Genomic DNA, 24,178 nt, shown 5'->3' on the forward strand with positions numbered 1-24,178 from the left:
AAAATCGAAGGGATGTTTGTAGCATTACCCATTTCTTAAAGGCAGTCACTTTAAATCAGCAATACTACAGGCACCTGAAATGTTATTCCGACCTCTCATATCCTAACATATGCATACATTTTTCTACACAAAAACCCCATGTTGAATGTATTGTCAATATTAAAATCTATTTTATGCCCCAATATTCCAGGAGATCTGCAGCTGGCTGCTGGGTGCTCTGTGGAGTAGCTACTCTAGCCTAGTTCCAGAATGGTTTGTGCTGTTTGACAACTCCTTTGGTTTCATAACCATTGGTGTTGACAAGATAGCACAAACAGATCTGGGACCAGGCTAAAACTGCTCTGGGTCTGAGTCTGGGCCTCTGCACTCCCCTGTGCAGCTGCGTCCATGAGTCAACACGTCTGACCACAGAGAGTATCAAACCCAGCAGGCCGTCATGGCCGCACTCTGCTGGCATTAACACAATATTGGGGCTGACTCGCAATGTGGTTACCGTGTCATCACTCAAAACAGTGCTGGAGTTGTCCAAGAGAGAAAATGGTCTGGAGGTGTGGGGGAGGCGATGGTGAATTGTCCTAAAAGGGAAGTTTATCAGGCCTGTTGTGATACACTGTTCAGCTGCCTGCTTATGCATCAGACATTACTTAAAACATGTCTCTCATTTTTCATTGTCCTCCACGATGAAATCGGGGAGGGGACTGTGGATCTGTCTCTGTCCGTTAGTACGTTAGTTCGTCACACTTGATATCTCAGATGATATCTCAGACAGCACTGGGACGATTTGGTGAAACTTGGGTGAATGATGTGTCCTGCCATAGAGATTCAGCATTTACAAAACTGATTGGCCAGATGGTGGCAAGTGATTGAAAATTTATATTTTGAGAGGTCACGCCCCTAACCCCGTTTGATCAAAAGTCATAAGATTTGGTACATAGGTTCCTCTCATCACAGGTAGCACATTTGTCTCAGGTCACATAAGGTCTAACATGATGGACTTTTCACCATTTAGAATTTTGTGAAAAACACTTCAAAAACGCTACCGATCTGCACGAAACTTGATATGTGGCATCTATGGGAGTTTTTCCTAGCCACCATGCTTCTACACCTGCATTGCTTGCTGTTTGGGGTTTTAGGCTGGGTTTCTGTACAGCACTTTGAGATATCAGCTGATGTAAGAAGGGCTATATAAATAAATTTGATTTGAGTTGATATGGACCAAGGTCTCGCAACGCAATACTTTCCAGACTAGTACCTAAAACAACTTGGCCATTATTGACCAATAAACATTCACATGGGCGTGGTCTGGCACATAAATGCATATAAATCAGTCAAGAATATTCATATTGTAATGACATTTGATACACATGTTGCAAACACTGAAGACTTAACATATGCACGAACATTCATATTGACCACATGGTGGCGCTATAAGGGACACATGTTTATCTCTCTTGATCTGTTTGACTCAGAGTGATGAAATTTGGCACACATGCTCAGGGACATGAGTCTAGCTAACCCACGTGATATCTCAGACACCACTGGCACATTTTTCATGAAACTTGAGTGATTGAGATTACAAAATTACACTGATTGGTCCAAGGGGGGGCTACAGTCATCAACTGTACGTACGTTAGTCACACTCTATATCTCAGACACCATTCGCCTGATTCTGACGAAACTCGGGTGAAGGATGTGTCTTGCCATAGAGTGCGACACACTGTGACTGCAAACTCAATATCCCTTAGTTAATTGCCTCAACAGGTTTTTAAAGGCATTCCTTGGTGCGGGGGGCCAAAGTATTTACGGTTCCAAACTGTGAGGTTGGGGAAAGTGAGCAAGGGGTCGAGTTGGTCGCGGCTGAGGAGCAGTAAAAAGAATCTTGCTGTGTCACGGTTTACAAGCGAGGACCGGGTCTTCTGCAGGTCGCCATTGTTGGTGCAGCTGAGTTAGGACCAGAGCCAGCAGGGCCTGCTGGTGGCTTGATGTGTCAGAGGTTGTGATTGTAAAAACAGGCCAAAGAGGTCCTTTGATGTCACACACCAGCAAATCTGGAAGCCATTTGCTTTTCCACAGTCAGTGATTGCATCCCAAATGACCAAGGCCCATCACAAGTAGTGCACTATATAGGGAATAGGGTGCCATTTGGGACGTATTTAGAGAAAGTGGAGGGCTTGATCCCCTCCAGCATCTGCTGCCTGTTTATTTACCCAGCTCACTTAACCCATTAGACAAACTAACCAGGGCTCGCTGTTGCGCCACTGTTAGATTGGCCTCTGAGGACAGGATCTGTCACAGGGGCTTTAGACTCTAACAGTTGAAAATATTAAACATAGAAAGACATAACATATCATAAACCTTGCTATAAGATATTATTAAGGTTTGAAATCTTTAAACAAGTTATAAAGCATCATACTTTGATGGTTTAAGTAAAGTGTTGTTATCTCTATGAGGAGCATAGACAACACTTATAAAATGTTTCTTTGTAGGTGTACTTTAATTGGATTACATGATAAGGAGCTATAATAGGCCGTCAGAGCTGTGGTTTTAGTTGTTTTGCATTGCAGCAGCTTTTCATGTGCTGCACAAACAACAGAACATCATTACGTTTTTAATCTCACTTTATATGTGGTGAGAGTTTCACGCCTCACATTCCTATGCATAATCACACTAATGTAATCTTTTGAATATACAAAAATGGCACTAGGCCTATTTAAATAAGTACATTGCTGGTAAAGATATATGTTGTAATTGTAGTACATAATAAATTGGCAATGGCAGCCTCCAGTGTCAAAGACTGTTTAATGGAAGCCTCTCCAACATAATCCAGGTAGAATTAGGGATTTCCCAGGGCAGCTGTCTAGGCCCCTTATTTTTTTCAATCTTTTTCCAATCTTTACTAACGAGTAAAGCCAGTGTGTCTATGTATGCGGATGACTCAACACTTTACATGTCAGCTACTACAGCAACTGAAATGACTGCAACACTTAACAAAGAGCTGCAGTTAGTTTCAGAATGGGTGGCAAGGAATAAGTAAGTCCTAAATATTTCGAAAACTAAAAGCATTGTATTTGGGACAAATCATTCACTAAAACCTTAACCTCAACTAAATCTTGTAATGAACAATGTGGAAATTGAGCAAGTTGAGGTGACTAAACTGCTTGGAGTAACCCTGGATTGTAAACTGTCATGGTCAAAACATGTTGATACAACAGTAGCTATTATGGGGAGAAGTCTGCCCATAATAAAGCGCTACTCTGCCTTCTTAACAATACTATCAACAAAGCAGGTCCTACAGGCCCTAGTTTGGTCGCACCTGGAATACTGTTCAGTCGTGTGGTCAGGTGCCACAAAGAGGGACTTTGGAAAATTACAATTGGCTCAGAACAGGGCAGCACGGCTGGCCCTTAAATGTACACGGAGAGCTAACATTAATGATATGCATGTCAATCTCTCATGGCTCAAAGTGGAGGAGAGATTGACTTCATAACTATTTGTTTTTGTAAGAAGTGTTGACAAGCTGAATGCACCAAGCTGTCTGTTTAACCTACTAGCACACAGCTCAGACACTCATGCATACCCCACAAGACATGCCACCAGAGATCTCTTCACAATCCCCAAATCAAGAACAGACCTTGGGAGGCGCACAGTACTACATAGAGCCGCAACTACATGGAACTCTATTCCACATCAGGTAACCGATGCAAGCAGTAGAATCTGATTGAAAAAAAACCAGAATAAAATACACCTTATGGAACAGCGGGAACTGTGAAGACACACACAGGTAAAGACACACGCATACGCACACAGGCACTAGCACACACACTGCAGATGTGTAGTGGTGTAACAATGTTATATGATGTACTGTTCTATCTTTTGTTTTATGTGTAATGTAAGTGCCTTAATGCGTTTGGATCCCAGGAAGAGTAGCTGCTGCCAGGGGATCCCTAATAAATCCAAATCCAAATGGGAATTAAATAAATAATTATCTAGCCAAGTTCTTCAACTCCTTCACAGAGTTAATCACAGACTAGAGTTTTTTTTAATGAATCTCCGAATCCTTCGAATCACTATGAGTCAATACTTAAAATATGTTAATTCTTAAACTTTTTTAATAAAACGTGAACCAAATACAGACACCGACTGTTTCCTCATTGCTGCTGATCAAGATGGCAACTCAGAAAGAAGGTGCATGTGCCAATTGAATCTCAACAAGGAAACAGTCGGTGGTTGTTTTATTAAAAAGTATGGATTTCAGTAAACAAAGACAGGCACGCAACAACAGAGGACAAACATATGTACACGGTAAGGGTTTAAGAATGTACAAGTTTGAAGGGTCAAAGCATAGCGACTCGAAGGAGTCTGAGGTTCATTTAAAAAACTAGTCTGCGCTCAGCTCCATGGAGGAGTTAAGGTACTTGGCTTCAACATATCATGCAAATAATGCTTCAATTTATTGAAATGATACTGACCTATTAAAATAATACAAGTTGTTTATAGTCTAAAATATAATTTTGAAGGGCAATGGTTACTGTTGGACTGTAGCCTAATTGGTCCTTTTGGACAGATTGGTTTGCATGTTCCAAACAACCCCTCCTCTTCTGCTGAGCTACAGTGGGCTGGCTATAAGAGCTCACTCAAGCACTCACTGTTGACCATCCGGCAACACCATACTATGAGGATATGTCAAAACAATTTTTTCCTATTCGAGGGGGTATTCCTATGCAAGTTCTGACCTCAACGGCTGTCCATGAGCACATATTAAACTGTAGGCTTATTATCTAAGGAATACTAAATTCATTGTAATTGGGTTATACTTTAGTTTATAATGGCTTTTACCATGCTTCGGCCGGTGGCAACTCACCCCTTCTCCTCCTACCCTCCTGATCTCAACATGATCTCGGACGACGAGGAGAACCGCAGCGAGAGCGACGGCAGCTCTGACCAGAGCTATGAATGCTGTGCCTCTTCAGATAAGACTTGTCGGCAGCTTTCCCGCATGGTGGGAGTCGGTGGGGTTGTTGTGGTCAAACAGCGCAACACAGCCAACGCCAGGGAGCGAGACCGGACCCAGAGCGTCAACACCGCCTTCACCGCGCTCCGGACACTCATACCCACGGAGCCGGTGGACAGAAAGCTCTCCAAAATTGAAACGCTCCGGTTGGCGTCCAGCTACATCTCACACTTGGCCAACGTTCTGATGCTTGGTGACGGGCGTGAGGATGGGCAGCCGTGCCTGAGTGCAGTGTACCGCGCGCAAGGAAATGGAGACAGGAAGCAACCCAGAACTATCTGCACCTTTTGCTTGAGCAACCAGCGAAAAGGGGTAAGCGTGCATGACAGTGCTATGTCAAGTATGAATTCCAAATATATTTATACTATTTTACATAGTAGACTAGACAGGCAGCATGGCACCCTTGACAGCCTAGTAGTTAGTGTACAGTGCCGTCAGAAAGTCATCATACCCCTTAACTAATTCCACAGTTTGTTGTATTACAGCCTGAATTCAAAATGGATTACACAAACTATTCTCACCCATCTACATACAATACCCCATAATGACAAAGTGAAAACATGTTTTTCAAAAAGTTTGCAAAAATACAAAAATATCTCATTTATATAAGTATTCACACCCCTGAGTCAGCACATGTTAGAATCACATTTGGCAGCTATTATAGCTGTCTTTCTAGGTAAGTCTCAAAGAGCTTTGCACACCTGGATTGTACAATATTTGCATATTATTATTTTTTAAATTCTTCATGCTCTGTCAAGTTGGTTATCAATCATTGCTAGACAGCCATTTTCAAGTCTTGCCATAGATTTTTCAAGCCAATTTAAGGAAAAACTGTAACTAAGCCAGTCAGGAACATTCAATGTCGTCTTGGTAAGCAACTCCAGTGAATATTTGGCCTTGTGTTTTAGGTTATTGTCCTGCTGAAAGATTAATTTGTCTTCCAGTGTCTATTGGAAAGCAGACTGAACCAGGTTTTCCTCTGGGATTTTGCCTGTGCTTAGCTCTATTCCATTTCTTTTTATCCTAAAAAACTCCCAAGTCCTTGCCGATGACAAGCATACATAACATGATACAGCCACCACCATGCTTGAAAATTTGAAGAGTGGTACTCATTGATGTGTTGTGTTGGATTTGCCCCAAACATAGTACTTTGTATTCAGGACATAAAGTTGATTTCTTTGCCACATTTCTTGCAGTTTTACTTTAGTGACCTTATTGCAAACAGGATGCATGTTTTTGAATATTTTATTCTGTACAGGCTTCTTTCTTTTCACTCTGTCATTTATGTTAGTATTGTGGAGGAACTACAATGTTGATGTATCCTCAGTTTTCTCCTATCACAGCCATTAAACTCTGTAACTGTTTTAAAGCCACCATTGGCCTCATATGGTAAAATCCCTGAGGGTTTTCCATCCTCACCGGCAACTGAGTTAGGAAAGACAGCTATAACTTTGTAGTGACTAAGTGTAATGATACACCATCCAAAGTGTAATTAATAACTTCAACATGCTCAAAAGGATATTCTTAAAAAAAAAAAATATGCTATTATAAACTGGGTGATTCGAGCCCTGAATTTTGATTGGCTGAAATCAGACCGTATACCATGGGTATGACAAAACATGTATTTTTACTGTTCTAGTTACATTGGTAACCAGTTTATAATAGCAATAAGGCACCTCAGGGGTTTGTGATATATGGCCAATATACTACGGCTAAGGGCTGTGTCCTAGCACTCCTTGTTGTGTCGTACGTAAGAACAGCTCTTAGCCGTGGTATATTGGCAATATACCACACCCCCTTGGGAATTATTGCTTAATTATAGTCTACTTTTGTTGCATTCAATATCCTCTACAAAGGTAGTAGCATGTTTAATTAACCCTAGACTTGTTTTGATTGGCCACTTAAAATTAGTATTAGATTTGTAGTCTAGTTATTCCAGTATATCCAAACAAATAAATGTCAAACATAGTTAATGTCACAATGATAATATGGCATAAAAATAATACTAGGATGTTAACAAAAATACTTTCTTGCCAGGTCACATGAAGATTCATCATAATAGGTATCCATCAGTTCAGCTTCAATCTGTCAAACATCTTCTTGAGAGAAAACACCCGACTGGCAAATGATCCCGTTTGGGACGTCATGTAGTTATTCATTTCATTTTCAGTCTGCTAAGATATCCTTTAAAGGGAAAAACTGAGGAGGGGCTGAGGGGTTGTTGATATCAATTACACATACGCAATCCGTCTCAGTGCTTAAAAATGCTTTTTTAACCTGTCTCCTCCCCTTTTATCTACACTGATTGAAGTGGATTTATCAAGTGACATCAATAAGGGATAATAGCTTTCACCTGGATTCACCTGGTCAGTCTATGTCATGGAATTCATTTTGTGCCTAAAAAAGGGGGTTAAATATGTGTTAAACATTTTTTCTTTTGAGTTTCCTCATCTTTCTTATACTGTATTGCTCAGATATAGTCCAGACACTTCAAAACAAATTTCCTTTAGAATAGTTTTTTAAATATCTGTTTTTCCATGTTATTCAATGCATTTCTATGGGCTAATAGCAGTAAGGCCAAATTCAATGTTTCATCAAATCATTTTTTATAGGCTCAGACTCTAGTGTTAAGTCAAAGACAGCATGTAGTATTCATGTTTTGGTTGCAGATGTTTCCAACCACAGAATTTTCAGGACAGAAATCAATTCTGATGTTATTGCAACTTTTTGGCCTAACACGATATTTGTTTTTGCAGGGGAAAGATGGTCGGGGTTGTCTGAAAATGCGTGGAGCCAGTGCATTACGAATGAGCCGAAAATAGACGGCTCTCAGACTTCAAGGATTGTTGAATTCAAGTCAGCACCTCAGGGAAAAAAACTCTAGCTAACACACCCACTGTACATATACCGACACATAGGCCAGAATGCCCTCCAACTTTGGGAAAAGACTGTCAAAAAGACGCGTTTCAGGAATTTGTTCGTGTGAGAAAAGGCTACTCCTCTCTGCCGCAATGCTGGTTATGGAAAAGGTGATTTTGGAAGAACATTGTCATAAATGAGACTTTATTTGGTTGCCTTTTCAACACCATTTTGAATTTTGCTTTAAAATTATATTTTTACATAGTTGTAGTTGTCCCTAGTCTTTATTTCAGCCCCTCAATACCAACAATGTTGTGGTGTTATTTTGATATAACTTACAAAATGTCTACCAACAAGGTGATGTAACAGAGTTTTTAAAGATAAAGTATGTCTGGGAATTTCCGATACAGTTTACCTTATCCTTCAGCAATGCTAAGGAATCTCTGCTAAGAAAGTGCGTGAGATAGGGCCTTTCCAAAATATCTGAGATTGGCCAATTTTAAAGTTGCCAACCAAAGGCCTTTTGAGCCTAATAAGGATAGGACATGTCAGTGTGTGAGGAATACATGAATCACTCTGAATCATCACGCTCTATATTTGCTCTAAAACGTTAAAGGGAAAACAGGAAAGGCAACATGAATAGTGTCGGTAGATCTTTTGTCAAGACTAATGATTACTCATGGAAACCATCAAAATGTGTGGCACATTGCTGGACCGATGCCCAATATCAGGAAAAGATGGTAAAAGCCAAAGGTAGTGAGTTGAACAATTGGTAACACTTTAGTTAAAGACTGCACTTTAGTTAATGCTTTATAACCTGTTTCTGTAAACATTTTACATTTACATTTTTAGTCATTTAGCAGACGCTCTTATCCAGAGCGACTTACAGTAGTGAATGCATACATTTCAAACATTTCATACATGTTTTTTTTCCGTACTGGTCCCCTGTGGGAAGCGAACCCACAACCCTGGCGTTGCAAACACCATGCTCTACCAACTGAGCCACACGGGACCTATAAACACATATAGGAGCCTCTATTAATGTCTTATAATAAGGCTTAAAAATGTCATGTCTCTATCTATTAATTATTTTTGAGGTTAGTTCGGTTTCAGATTGATTATTTTAAAAAATGTATCATGGTTTTCGATTTCAGTTTCTAATTTATGTTTTGCATTAAATGCACTATGCATTATGTGGGTTGAATGGTGTAACACAGAATAACACAATTAATACAAGTCAATGGATGGTAGTGACTGCCCATTACTGCTTATCACTTATTAATCATAATTTATTCAGGTTCATTTAAGAAAATATTTTTTTTATTTGATGCCTTTATTTTTTCATTCCAAGTCATCATCTTATCTATATAGAGCAGCTGCCTCTGCAATCTGACAAAATCACGATTTTAGTAGTTCTTCAAAGTAAATAAGGCATATTTTTATGACTGCTGAATAACAACTATCAATCGCTTAGATCATGCATTTTCAGGCTCATGAAGCAACTGCTTTACTTCCCTCTTTTGATCGCGCGTTCTCTCTTCTGTCTCCGTGTCTGCGCCGCACAAGTTTAAATTGAACCAGCGTCGGTCAATTAGTTGTTTAAAAACCAAAAAATATGTTGGTTTAATTGCTCAGCACTATTATATATGTTTAACATTTCCACTGACTCAAACTCATTATGAGATGATTATAAGACATTATAAAGGGGTCAGTCATACATTTTCAAGACAAGGTTTACAATGATTATCACATAATGCATTGACTCTGTTGGCTTAAAGCAAAGTGTTACCAATTGAACAAATTCAGTGTTTTAGTTTCAGATCCATGTCTATCAATTCGCAAGTCTACAGTACAGTGCACTTAGAGTATAAACCATTCAATGGTTTTGGCTTATTGAAGCTGTATTTCAACAGCTGCAGAGGATCCTAGGAAGCAGTAAGCTGCAGGGCTTTAACACTGGTGTGTTTGAGTAAATCTTGCGGGTTTTAATGCACATGTGCTATTGATTAGTCACACCTAATATCACCTAGCAGCCTGTGTTGAGCAAAACACAGCTGCTGATATGTTAATGGCGTAAATCACAACTCTCCGGAGCTGGAGAGGTATGGAGGGGTCAGAGAGTTGTGTGTATGTGTGTGTGGGTGCGTGTGTGCATGCCTTTGTATGTCTGAGTGAGTGAGTGAGTGAGTGAGTGAGAGAGAGAGAGAGAGAGAGAGAGAAAGAGAGTTTATAAGAGGTGAGTTATTGTTTTGTAAACCACCTCTAAACCTGTGTAAGTTAAGATTTAGTCATTTCTTTAAATCCTCTGTCATAAAGCCAACTTGTAATTTCAAATAGACTTATATGATGTATTTTCCTCATTACACACATGCTGTGACATTGTTTGAGTGGTTGGTTACCTCTGATAACATAAGGCCAATAAAAGAATATCAGTAGCCTGGTTGTCTGTCTGTTAAGCTAACGTTCCACTCCTTGCACTCCACGTTATGTGCCGTGGAGTGGAATGTTAGCTAAACAGACTGGCAGTCAGGCTTCAATATCACAGCTCCCATCACCAGATTTGGAATGTTGTCATGTCACCACAATTACTACTTTACTGTAAATGGCAAGTGTTACAAAGTGGCATTGTTGTAGTTACAGCCACAACCCATCAATAATGTACAATTCATTTTGCACTTGCATACAAATGCTCCTAGTCCCAGTCCCTTCTCCACCTGCTGTCAAACAGACCTGGGTTCAAAAACTATTCAAAATCATTTGGCATACTTTCACTGGGCTTGATTGAGCTTGCCTGGCGCAATTGAACCAATAGAATAGTTGCAAAGGTGCAAACCCCGTCCACCTGGCACTCCAGGCAGACTAAAGCAAATGCTTTAAAGAATATTAAACATTTAAAATCACTGTCAAAACGGGACAAATTAGAAACGGCTGTTTGACTGAGCTTATTCTGTAACTCTGGGTCTTGGGGCCCAGTGAGGCCCCTTCAAATGGCCCCCAGAAGCCCCCGGGGCAGGAAGATGTCACGGAGGAACAGGAAGGAAAAGCAGGAACAGCCGACCCGGCAAAGGCCCTCCCTGTGGGGCCAGCACGTCCTGGGTCAGTGCCAGTCCTGACATCAGCCTGCAGAGCTGGGGTCCAGATGTCCAGCTTCTAATTTTAATTAATGGGTGGGAAAGCCTGGCATTCCATCATGTATTATAGTCCAGAGGAATGTACTGTTTCACAAAGTCCCTAACAGCTGGTAAGGTTATGAGAGAAAATGTGTTACACTGTTACAGTACAACAACCTGTAGGCTACTGTAACACCACCTGGTATGGAGGATGCTGTTGTTACTTACCTTTATTAAGTTGACAGAGCATTTACAGCAACAGCCTGTATGTTGTTGAGAACAGAACATTTGACTGCCATTGAGTTGAGACGGAATAAAAGGAAGATATACACTTTAAAGTAAATTGTCTTGTCAAAGGAGTCCCCATGCAGCACTTACTCAATTCCTGTCCAGCCACATGCTAGACATTTGCTGAGGGAACCATGGGACAAATAGGGCTAATATTGTGATACAGTTCTCTCCACCACGCTTCGACCAAAACAAACCCTTATTGTGCCTTATCTCACACAATCCACAAGGGAGGTTGGGCCCCGTTCAGCCTAAAGCTTCCTGTCCAACCTGCATGTCAGAAGAGCTAATCGCCTTCAGACACGCACTGCAGCCCTTTCATGAGACAGGGCCTTGGATACAATGCTTCTGATTTTTTATGATGTCATGATCCTTTTTTTCCGTGGAAGAGGGATGGGAGTGTGGGGAGCAACTGAATCCAGCCAAGCAGGCCTAACCAGAGCCAGACAGAGGGAGGGAAACAGTGTGTGTGTGTGTGTGTGTGTGTGTGTGTGTGTGTGTGTGTGTGTGTGTGTGTGTGTGTGTGTGTGTGTGTGCACGCTTGCATGTGTGTGCTCTCTTGCGTGGGTGTGTGTGTGTGCGCCTGCGTGGGTGGGTGTGTGTGTACTGTAGGAGCGATACTGTTGACACACTCTCCACCCGGTGGACACACTGGGGGCTATTGTTTCCCTACAGTACGCAAAGGGAGGAAGTGAAGGAATGCCCTGAGACATTAGCCTAGAGACAATGTCAGTCTGCTGGGGCCAGGGCCGGGCCTTGATTGCTGTGTTTCCCTGGCTCCCGCTCCTGCCGCTGGGCGGTGTCCTTAATGCTGAGGTGAAAAGGCGGCTAATTTCGAGCCCGATTTCTCCCATCAAAATAATTAAACAATATGAGTGCGCAAGCAGCCCTTCAAGAGGAAAGAGGCTTCCATCCTTAGTAACCATCCATCAGGGCGTAATAGTTCATTATTGTTTTGAGCAGGAGCATGGGGTCACTGGGGGTCAAGTGCTTGTATAATATCAGAAACTGTATGCACAAAACACTCTCAGAGTAGCACTGCAGATCTAGGATCAGGTCCTCTCTGTCCATGTCATCTTATTCATTATGATCTATAAAATATATATATATCCTAGATCAGCACTCTTAGGAGCTTTATGGATATGGCCTTGACGTCCATCTACCATAAACACAATCCTGAGTCCTCTGTAAGTTAAATGAATAACTCAGGGCATGGAATCCTTGTCTTGTTTAGCATATATTTTTTTTCTCTCTCTCTATCTAATGGTTTCATCACCACAAATGTGTAACTCTGTGCTTGTTGAGGCAAAAGCTTACAGTATGTAAATCACCCACTCTAGAAATGTATTAAACTACTTGCCATACCCTCAATGACCAACTATTTTCTGTATATCCTAACCTCGACATGAGATGATCTAAATGACTTAAAGGAATGAGTTCTCAATATGTAAATTGTGGTCTAAGTCTATTTTCTTTTCACTCAAGACGGCTGACACTTTCACACCTTTTCCAATGTTTGTGAGTGTGTGCGTTTTATTTTTGTTTTTACAGTAGATTGGAAACTCTTCTGGCTAACTGAGTGTAGACGACTAGATGTCTGAAACTTAAAATGTGGCCCATATTTCATTTCGAAACCAGGAGCAATTGTTAGGAGGATATCCTCAATCAAGGACCCACAGAGCGCAATGAATAGCCTCACTAACAGAAGCACACTGACCCATAACCTCTGGGACCTACATGTAAACGTTAGGCTACCTACATTGGAAAGAGAGGAGCTCCTCCCTAAAATAAAAAAACACATAATGTGGGATACTTTCTGTTTGTTGTTTGTAAAAAAAATTGTCATTTTACCATGTCCATTCAAATGCCTAGATGCATATCTGAAACATCTGCAAGGCCTGGGTGACATTTCATATGGATCCAGTCTAGCCTAACCATTTTGAAGTGGGAAGTGGCAAGCAAGACTGAAAGTAGACAACAACACAACCCGCATTTACAACTGTGTGTGTGAACACAGGTTCAGTAGGCGTACTATAGCCTTTCTGTAACTCAGTGAGAACTTTCACAGATGAAAGTTACATATCGCCCCCTTGGGTTGAAAAATATATATGGAGTGGGGTGTATTTGTTTTATGCTTTTATTCATTTATTCATTTCTCTTTAAATTAATTAACATTTGACTGTTGTCTGTTAGATGTCCAGATGCCTCTTAAAATACAGTTGAAGTCGGAAGTTTACATAGCCAAATACATTTAAACTCAGTTTTTCACAAATCCTGACATTTAATCCTAGTAAAAATTGCCTGTTTTAGGTCAGTTAGGATCACCACTTTATTTTAAGAATGTGAAATGTCAGAATAATAGTAGAGAGAATGATTTATTTCAGCTTTTATTTCTTTCATCACATTCCCAGTGGGTCAGAAGTTTACATACACTCAATTAGTATTTGGTAGCATTGCCTTTAAATTGTTTAACCTGGGTCAAACGTTTCGGGTCGCCTTCCACAAGCTTCCCACAATAAGTTGGGTGAATTTTATCCCATTCCTCCTGACAGAGCTGGTGTAACTGAGTCAGACTTGTAGGCCTCCTTGCTCGCACACGCCTTTTCAGTTCTGCATACAAATGTTCTATAGGATTGAGGTCAGGGCTTTGCGATGGCCACTCCAATACCTTGACTTTGTTGTCCTTAAGCCATTTTGCCACAACTTTTGAAGTATGCTTGGGGTAAATGTCCATTTGGAAGGCCCATTTGCGAGACTTAAAGTTTTTTTCTGATGTCTTCGCTGATTTCTTTAGATTTTCCCATGATGTCAAGCAAAGAGGCACTGAGTATGAAGGTTGGCCTTGAAATACATCCACAGGTACACCTCCAATTGACTCAAATGATGTCAATTAGCCTATCAGAAGCTTCTAAAGCCATGACATCATTTTCTGGGATTTTCCAAGCTGTTTAAAGCCACAGTCAACTTAGTTTATGTAAACTTCTGACCCACTGGAATTGTGATACAGTGAATTATAAGTGAAATAATCTGTCTGTAAACAGTTGTTGGAAAAATGACTTGTGTCATGCACAAAGTAGATGTCCTAACCGACTTCCCAAAACTAGTTTGTTAACAAGAAATTTGTGGAGTGGTTGAAAACCGAGTTTTAATGACTCCAACCTAAGTGTATGTAAACTTCCGACTTCAACTGTATCTGGGTAGTTGCCATGTGGCCAAAACAAAAGTGAAAAAATGATTTCCTCCAAAATGATAGTCAAAAACATAGTTACAATAAATTATGTCTAAACAACTCAAAATGTTATGTGGCCACCTTACATTTTCTGTTCATATCCTATTTAAATGAACCATTTAATGCATCAATACCTTGCATTTGGCCTCTGGTATTACAATTAATGTTAATATATATATATATAAAAAGGTTTAATGATTCCAAAATAGACAAGAACATTTGTTTTTAAATCAATAATCATATTCTGGCACGATACATTATTGGCACTCATGCACACAGACCTCTCGAGTGTCATCAGAAACAAACAGCAAACACATTAATAATAATAATAATAATAATAATAATAATAAATAATACATTTAAGCGCTTTTCAGGACACACACAGTCTCAGCCAACTTTATTGCTTCAGTCAAACTGTATTACAATATTTCAGTCTTTCAGTTCACACAGACGCTTCAGTTTGTGCTTGTATCAGTATTATCCTCTCCTCACAGAGAGAGGGAGTCAGAGAAAGAGAAGTAGGGGAAGAGAGCATGAGAGACAAATAGACTATCAATGTCGTTCCTTTTTCCTATGATGACGTTATTACCTGCAGTATGGTGTCTCTTAAGTTAATCAAAGTGCAACAATATAATCTGGGTCAGAGGAATGTAATACATACAAACAGTTATAAACCTTAAAAACAGAGAGACGTACTTGGTTTAACCCAGACCCCCACACACACTCCCCAAGCCAGGAGTGGCCAACCCTGGTCCTGGAGAGCTATAGGGTGTTACATACCAGCATTAACACACCTGATGCAGCTTATCAAGTCTCAATGAGAGGTTGCTATGTTGAATCCGGTGTGTTAGTACTGGACTGGAACAAAAGCCTGCCCAATACAATTCACCTCTAATTCACAGACAGATCCCTCAGTATCAGGAGAATACATACCAGATGACATAAAATTACATATTATACGCTATACAGTACATATTGTGAATAAATACCAGTAACATCACAGGGTTAGAGGTGATGAACTGGTTCGGAATGCTGCTAAAGACTGAATTCTGACCTACAGGGTCACGATCTCATATCATATTGTGGGTTTAGAGAACTAAGGAAGGAAGTGATTGAGAGTAGGAGGAGGAGTTAACTTTCACCCAGGGGTTGGTGTCTCAGGGAGTCGGAGGGGATGTGAAGCAGACCGACTCTTTTCTGGTCTCTAGTTTGGGTGAATGGAATGTCTTTGTGTTACAGAAGAGTGGTCAACCAAAATTTCAACATCAAACAATGAACACTGGGGCAATATATTTCAACATCTGAATGATGAGAGATGGAATATGGAAAATGAATGTCTATTTTGTGATGTCATTAAAATTGGTAGAAAGACGTTATAACGGAAACACTAACTTGAAAAGCTTTTACACTGTGTATATCAGGTTTACAACCTTTATGTTGTGTAGAAAATATCAAGGATAAAGAGAATGTTTTTGTGACGTTAAGATTGTGATTTTAGTTCTCTAACGAGACCATAGTAAATGATGATACCTTGCCGCGCCCCAGGGAGCTCAGAGAGCGGTTCAGCATGACGTAAAGGCCCCTTTTTATCCGAGGGTATAAAAGTTTGAATTAACCTGTTAGGTTACAGATGTTCCGCTAGCGGAACGCCTCACCAATATCCAATGGTATAGAGTGGTGCGAATTACAAATACCTAAAAAATGCAAAAACTTCAATTTTTCAAACATATGACTATTTTACACCATTTTAAAGACAAGACTCTCCTTTATCTAACCACATTGTCCGATTTCAAAAAGGCTTTACAACGAAAGCAAAACATTAGATTATGTCAGGAGAGTACCCAGCCAGAAATAATCACACACCCATTTTTCAAGCTAGCATATAATGTCACAAAACCCAAAACCACAGCTAAATGCAGCACTAACCTTTGATGATCTTCATCAGATGACACTCCTAGGACATTATGTTATACAATACATGCATGTTTTGTTCAATCAAGTTCATATTTATATCAAAAACCAGCTTTTTACATTAGCATGTTTTGTTCAGAACTAGCATACCCACCAAAAACTTCCGGTGAATTTACTAAATTACTCACGATAAACGTTGACAAAAAACATAACAATTATTTTAAGAATTATAGATACAGAACTCCTTTATGCAATCGCGGTGTCCGATTTTAAAATAGCTTTTCGGTGAAAGCACATTTTGCAATATTCTGAGTAGATAGCCCGGCCATCATGGCTAGCTATTTTGACACCCACCAAGTTTGGCACTCACCAAACTCAGATTTACTATAAGAAAAATTGGATTACCTTTGCTGTTCTTCGTCAGAATGCACTCCCAGGACTTCTACTTCAACACCCAATGTTGTTTTGGTTCCAAATAATCCATAGTTATATCCAAATAGCTCCGTTTTGTTCGTGCGTTCAAATCACTATCCGAAGGGTGACGCGCCGGCGCGTTTCGTAACAAAACATTTCAAAATATTCCATTACCGTACTTCGAAGCATGTCAAACGCTGTTTAAAATCAATTTTTATGCGATTTTTCTCGTAAAATAGCGATAATATTCCAACCGGGAGACGTTGTATCCGTTCAAACACTGAAAGAAGAAAATGGAGTCGTCACATGCATGCGCGCACCAGTGCCATTGTTCTCAGAAGTACCACTCTCCAAAACCCCTACTGTTTTTCGCCCATAGTCTGCAGAGTTATCATTCAACGTTCTGGCGCCTTCTGAGAGCCAATGAAAGCCTTAGAAAATGTCACGTTACAGCAGAGATCCTGTATTTTTGATAAAGAGGCTACAGAAGGCCAAGAAATGGTCAGACAGGGCACTTCCCATATAGAATCTTCTCAGGTTTTGGCCTGCCATATGAGTTATGTTATACTCACAGACACCATTCAAACAGTTTTAGAAACTTTCGGGTGTTTTCTATCCAAATTGTATGCATATTCTAGTTTCTGGGCAGGAGTAATAAACAGATTAAATCGGGTACGTTTTTTATCCGGCCGTGAAAATACTGCCCCCTATCCCAAACAGGTTAAGAATTAACATATGAGACTAAAACGGACCACAGCTGCAGCGAGGTCTACGATAGTCACGACCCCGGAACGCAAGACAAGGTTGAAGAAGACAAAAGAACCTCTAACAATCCAACGCTACGGTTGAGTAGCTGTACTGTAGTGGTGTGGGGGCTGTGGGGGCTGTACACTAGTGGTGTGGGGGCTGTGCTTTGGCAAAGTGGGTGGGGTTATATCCTGCCTGTTTGGCCCTGTCCGGGGGTATCATCGGATGGGGCCACAGTGTCTTCTGATCCCTCCCGTCTCAGCCTCCAGTATTTATGCTGCAGTAGTTTATGTGCCGGGGGGCTAGGGTCAGTCTGTTTCATCTGGAGTATTCTCTTGTCTTATCCGGTGTCCTGTGTGAATTTAAATATGCTCTCTCTAATTCTCTCTCTCTCTTTCTTTCTTTCTCTCGGAGGACCTGAGCCCTAGGACCATGCCTCGGGACTACCTGGCATGATGACTCCTTGCTGTCCCCAGTCCACCTGGCCATGCTGCTGCTCCAGTTTCAACTGTTCTGCCTGCGGCTACGGAACCCTGACCTGTTCACCGGACGTGCTTGTTGCACCCTCGACAACTACAATGATTATTATTATTTGACCATGCTGGTCATTTACGAACATTTTAACATCTTGACCATGTTCTGTTATAATATCCACCCGGCACAGCCAGAAGAGGACTGGCCACCCCTCATAGCCTGGTTCCTCTCTAGGTTTCTTCCTAGGTTTTTGGCCTTTCCAAGGAGTTTTTCCTAGGGAGTTTTTCCTAGCCACCGTGCCTCTTTCACATGCATTGCTTGCTGTTTGGGGTTTTAGGCTGGGTTTCTGTACAGCACTTTGAGATTTCAGCTGATATACGAAGGGCTATATAAATAAATTTGATTTGATTTGATACTGTATCTAAGAAGGTCAATTTAAGTAGGACCCTCTGGTTATTCTCTTCAAATCATCGTTGCCTACACTGCTTTCATCACCACTCTGGGATCATAGACACGGCTGATTAGTCGTCCTCAGGAGACCACTCTTCCAGATCGAGTGCAAGTAAACAGACAACTAAGAAGAAGGACATTGTGACCTCGTGGACAATCAGAGACTTACAGCTGAGAACGAAGGAGAAGGCCATCCGAAATAAGAAGGCCCAATCGAACCTTTCTCACCAAGCGGAACCCTGCCCACAAAGGCCTGGGCCCATCAGAGATACCCAACAAAGAACTTCAACACGTAAATAAATGCATTACTTCCTACCCAAAAGAGTGGCAGTTCGGGGCAAGGTATTAGGGCTACTGTAAGCGTAGTTTACAAATGTATCCAAGTGTTGCTTCTCTTTCTCTCTCCCTCTTTAACTCTCCATCTTGTGTAAGTGTCAAAGTGTGTTGTCCACTAAGGACCTGTTGTCATCGTATTAAGTTTCTAATCAATAACCTATACCGAGTGTGTGTGTCTGTATCCTATGTTGTCATGTAGTTTGTTAGTAAATAAATAATCAAATAAATTTGTGTGGTACGGAATGATCAGTGAGACTCGGGTTTGTGCAGATTCACGAAGTCTGCGACGTTCAGAATGAGACTGATATGAGGAAATGATTAATTAGTTACTCTTATGATATCTATATATTCTTGAGTTCATTCGGGAGATTGTAACTTGTTAAACAACAACCAAATTCCTAATGAGTTGATTGTTACATGATTAATTTATTCTAATAACAATTAAACATAGTAGGTAATTATTATATGAATAACAGTCATCACATTAATGATAGTCACATCACGACATATTGGAGCCCTGTGTGAGGAATCTAAGAAGAATCTAGGCCTTACTGTTGAATTCAGTCCATATGAATTGTGTAGAAAAATACGTTATGCACCAATAGCGCTATAGGCAGGACAAAGTGGAGTGGTGTGTGTGTGGTTCCTTTTCATCCAGATACTAGTAGGGAGAGATTGACTCTTGTGTTGTATATCAGATGAAAAGTCAGTGTGTAGGGAGGTCAGAAACCTGACCGTGTGGTGCAAGGACATCAACCTCTCCCTCAACGTGATCAAGACAAAGGAGATGATTGTGGACAACAGGAAAAAGAGGACCAAGCACGCCCCCATTCTCATCGATGGGGCTGCAGTGGAGCAGGTTGAGAGCTTCAAGTTCCTTGGTGTCCACATCACCAACAAACTCACATTGTCCAAGCACACCAAGACAGTCGTGAAGAGGGCACGACAAAACCTATTCCCCCTCAGGAGACGGAAAAGATTTGGCATGGGTCCTCAGATCCTCAAAAGGTTCTACAGCTGCACCATCGAGAGCATCCTGACTGGTTGCATCACTGCCTGGTATGGCAACTGCTCGGCCTCCGACCGCAAGGCACTACAGAGGGTAGTGCGAACGGCCCAGTACATCACGGGGCCAAGCTTCCTGCCATCCAGGACCTCTATACCAGGCGGTGTCAGAGGAAGGCCCTAAAAATGGTCAAAGACTCCAGCCACCCTAGTCATAGACTGTTCTCTCTACTACCGCACAGCAAGCGGTACCGGAGCGCCAAGTCTAGGTCCAAGAGGCCCCCAAATAGTCTAGGTCCAAGCTTTTACCCCCAAGCCATAAGACTCCTGAACATCTAATCAAATGGCTACCCAGACTATTTGCATTGCCCCCCCCCTCTTTTACACCGCTGCTACTCTCTGTTGTTATCATCTATGCATAATCACTTTAATAACTCTACCTACATGTACATATTACCTCAACTAACCGGTGCCCCCGCACATTGACTCTGTACCGGTACCCCCTGTATATAGTCTCAATATTATTTTACTGCTGCTCTTTAATTACTTGTTACTTTTATTTCTTATTGTTATACATATGTTTTTAAGTAAGCATGTGCTGGAGTGTGAGATCAATGTCTGCGTAATTCTGTAGTACTAAGAAAAAAAGAAGAAAAGAAATCCCTAACTTCTACCCCCCCTCCAAAAAAAAAACTCCCAAGCCCCCCAATCCATTAAACTAACTGTTTTGCCATATCCACTATCACCTTCAACCTGGCATTTCTGCCTACCACAACCCGAGTCGTGTTGATAACCTTACCTACCAATGAAAGCTATGAAGTTAACTTTATTAACTATCAGCGTCCTTTGACACAGCACATTCATGATCACAAGATTCCTGAACAAGTCTTCAAAACCATGCCAGACTCAGCAGAAGCACCAGGTCCACTTAGTACAGGAACAGCCATGGAAGCTACATCAGTCCGCACTGTAGTTCCACCAATCTATCTTACAACCTCTGCATATGATACATCATGACTGATTCTATACTGAACAAAATTAAATGCAACATGCAACAATTTCAAAGATTTTATCGACTTACAGTTCATAGAAGGAAATCAGTCAATTGAAATAAATTCATTAGGCCCTAATCTATGAATTTCACATGACTGGGCAGGGGTGCAACCATGGGTGGGCCTTGGAGGGCATAGGCCCACCCACTTGGCAGCCAGGCCCAGCCAATCAGAATGAGTTTTGCCCCACAAAAATGCTTTATTACAGACAGAAATTACTCCTCACATGGGCTGTGGGGTGTTCTGCAGTTGTGAGACTTGTTGGACATACTGCAAACTTCTCTAAAATGACGTTGGAGGCAGTTTATGGTAGAAAACAACATTGAATTCTCTGTCAACAGCTCTGGTGGACAAGCAATTGCACACTCCCTCAAAACTTGAGACATCTGTGGCAATGTATTATGACAAAACTGCACATTTTAAAGTGGCCTTCTATTGTCCCCAGCACAAGGTGCACCTGTGTAATGATTATGCTGTTTAATCATCTTCTTGATATGCCACACCTGTCAGGAGGATGGATTATCTAGGCAAAGGTGAAATGGTCACTAACAGGGATGTAAACAAATTTGTGCACAACATTTGAGAGAAATAAGCTTTTTGTGTGTATGGAACAGTGACGATTTCAGCATGTAAATCTTGGTGGGGCAAACCCCAAACATTTTTGGGGATGCATGCCAGCAAAGCCACTACATAACACAACGCTAAACAATACATCAATTGCACTATAACAGTGACAAATGGTGCCTACAATCTGCCTACATAAAGCTGTCCCAACACCTTACCACTGCTACACTTGGCTATCAGCGGAGCCTTGTCTGGCAGTGAAACAGTTCATTCAGCCTCATTTACCGCCTTTAAAAAAAACAGCTGATATGGCTGACTTGCTTAAACAAATGTGGTTTCTACTGACAATTGAGATGTACAAACTATGGCTAAAGACAGGCTGTCACGCCCTGATCTGTTTCACCTGTCCTTGTGATTTTCTCCACCCCCTCCAGGTGTCGCTGATTTTCCCCAGTGTATTTATCCCTGTGTTTCCTTTCTCTCTGTGCCAGTTCGTCTTGTATGTTTTTCCTAGTCAACCAGCGGTTTTCCCGTTCTCCTGCTTTTTGCGATTCTCTTTTTTTCTAGTCCTCCCGGTTATGACCCTTGTCTATTTCTGGACTCTGTACTTGCTTGCCTGACCATTCTGCCTGCCTTTACCACGAGCCTGTCTGCCACTCTGTACCTCCTGGACTCTGATCTGGTTTTGACCTTTTGCCTGTCCACGACCACTCTTGCCTACTCCTTTTGGATTAATAAACATTGTAAGACTCCAACCATCTGCCTCCTGTGTCTGCATCTGGGTCTCGCCTTGTGTCATGATAGAGGCAATTTTTAATTTAGATGAAGACATTAATGAGCGAGCTAGGACGGGTGTAGTCAATATAATTATTTGCAGTGGTGGAAAAAGTACCCAATTGTCATACTTGAGTAAAAGTATACATACCTTAATAGAAAGTTAGTCACAAAAGTAAAAGTATAAATCCCTTAATTCCTTATCTTAAGCAAAGCAGATGGCACCATTTTTTGTTTTTTAAATTTACGGATAGCCAAGGGGACACTCCAACACTCAGAGATTATTTACAAAATATGCATTTGTGCTTAGTGAGTCCGCCAAGCCAGAGGCAGTAGGGATGACCACACGTTCTCTTGTAAAGTGTGTGAATTTGACTATTTTCCTGTCCTGCTAAGCATTCAAAATATAACAAGGACTTTTGGTTGTCAGGGAAAATGTATGGAGTAAAAGTACAATATTTTCTTTAGTAATGTAGCGAAGTAAAAGTAAAAGTTGGCAAAAATATAAATAGAACCATAGGATAAATAAAAGGGGCATATAAGCAGACACTGAAAGCTCTTAAAATATTCAATGAGGATATTTCTCTAAAACAGGCTACATGTGCACCACCAAGTCAGAACAGTACGCTAAGTTATGAGAGGAAAAGGGACCAAATTACTAGGGTCATGCACATGGGCTACTAACAGCTTACTACACAATATACACTTACTATTACTTTCTTAGCTACAGTATACATATCTCCCTGGCATATTACATCCTTTATTCATCAGCATACAATACATTTTTGGACTCACTTGAACAGGAAGGTGGTGCAGCAGTCCTTCATGGGCAAATTTTTTCAAAGTCTGGCATTCTCTGGATTTATGGTGCTTTCAAGACAAATGGGAACTCAGAAAAAAACAAGGTTGAATCATGATGTCAGTGATCTACAGGTCGGAGCTCTAGAAAGATGCCCGAGTTCCCGACTTGGAATACCGAGCTTGATGACCGTTCAAAACGTATTTTCCCGGTCGGAGCTTGTTTTTTATTTTCTCCAGAGTTTCCAGTTGTCTTGAACTCACTGAAGTCTGAGATTTCCCAGTTCCGAGTTTCCAGTTGTTTTGAATGCGGCAGAAATCATGCTGAACTGACAGCATGGCCAAGCTTGGAAAAGAGACCTGTCAACCTAGACTTGGACCACACACACTCCACCGAATAGCAGGCTAGTGATTGCTTTGCAATGCTTGCAGTTAGCCACTAATTCCTTCCAAACCACGCATTGTTGAATTCGCGATTTCCAACTTGTTGTGTAACATTTATGTCCAATGTCCGATGAGCACCAATACGTTTTATCTATAATTTCTCTTCATATGACAAGGATTTAAATGGATTTGCCAGTAGATAGTCAAGTTGATTCATGATGATGACTGCTAGCTTGCTAGCTAAGATTTTGAAAGTATGATGTTGACATGATCAGTCCAATCAAAGCTACCGTAGATATAACATGATTTGACGTCATTTAATCAGTGGCCAATGACCTTGAGCATTATTGGATGGACACTAATGTAACTCTAGAGGCTTGAATTTTCAAGCTTTCCCCGTAGATTTTGCGGTGACGTAGTGTCCCCATGAGTGACAGAACACTGAGCCAATCACGGTGCAACTAGAGAACATTACCAACCCCTTTATAAAAAAATGTTTTAAGCTTAACAGGTGGGGCTCAAAACAGGTGGGGTTCTGCCCCACCTGCCCTGAATGACAGATCGCCACTGGTTCCAGGAATTTCCAGGAAATGTTATTTCAGCTCATGAAACATGGGACCAACACTTCACATGTTGCATTTATTGTTTTGTTCAGTATATATCGCTGAGCCTCTCTTTGCACCTGGCATCCACCAAATGCTGCACTATGTTCCCCCCCACATTTACAACACTTAACCTTCCCATTTCTCCCACATTCACCATAGTCATGTTC

At 41.1% G+C, this 24,178-nt stretch overlaps 1 protein-coding gene across 2 annotated transcripts; it reads left to right on the top strand.

Annotated features, from left to right (window-relative positions):
* Positions 1-4,373: 4,373 nt before the first annotated feature.
* Positions 4,374-8,136, top strand: LOC115208341 (transcription factor 15). 2 transcript variants are annotated; one of them, XM_029776307.1, is made up of 3 exons: positions 4,374-4,411; positions 4,921-5,323; positions 7,768-8,136. In XM_029776307.1, the coding sequence occupies exons 1-3, from the start codon at positions 4,398-4,400 to the stop codon at positions 7,831-7,833; spliced, it is 483 nt and encodes a 160-aa protein (XP_029632167.1). In that variant the 5' UTR covers positions 4,374-4,397; the 3' UTR covers positions 7,834-8,136. The 2 variants fall into 2 exon arrangements, with proteins under 2 accessions (XP_029632167.1, XP_029632166.1); XM_029776306.1 differs by lacking the exon at positions 4,374-4,411 and having other exon boundaries at positions 4,484-5,323.
* Positions 8,137-24,178: the final 16,042 nt, after the last annotated feature.

The sequence above is a fragment of the Salmo trutta genome, chromosome 14 (assembly GCF_901001165.1).
Source record: "Salmo trutta chromosome 14, fSalTru1.1, whole genome shotgun sequence".
NCBI lineage: Eukaryota > Metazoa > Chordata > Actinopteri > Salmoniformes > Salmonidae > Salmo > Salmo trutta.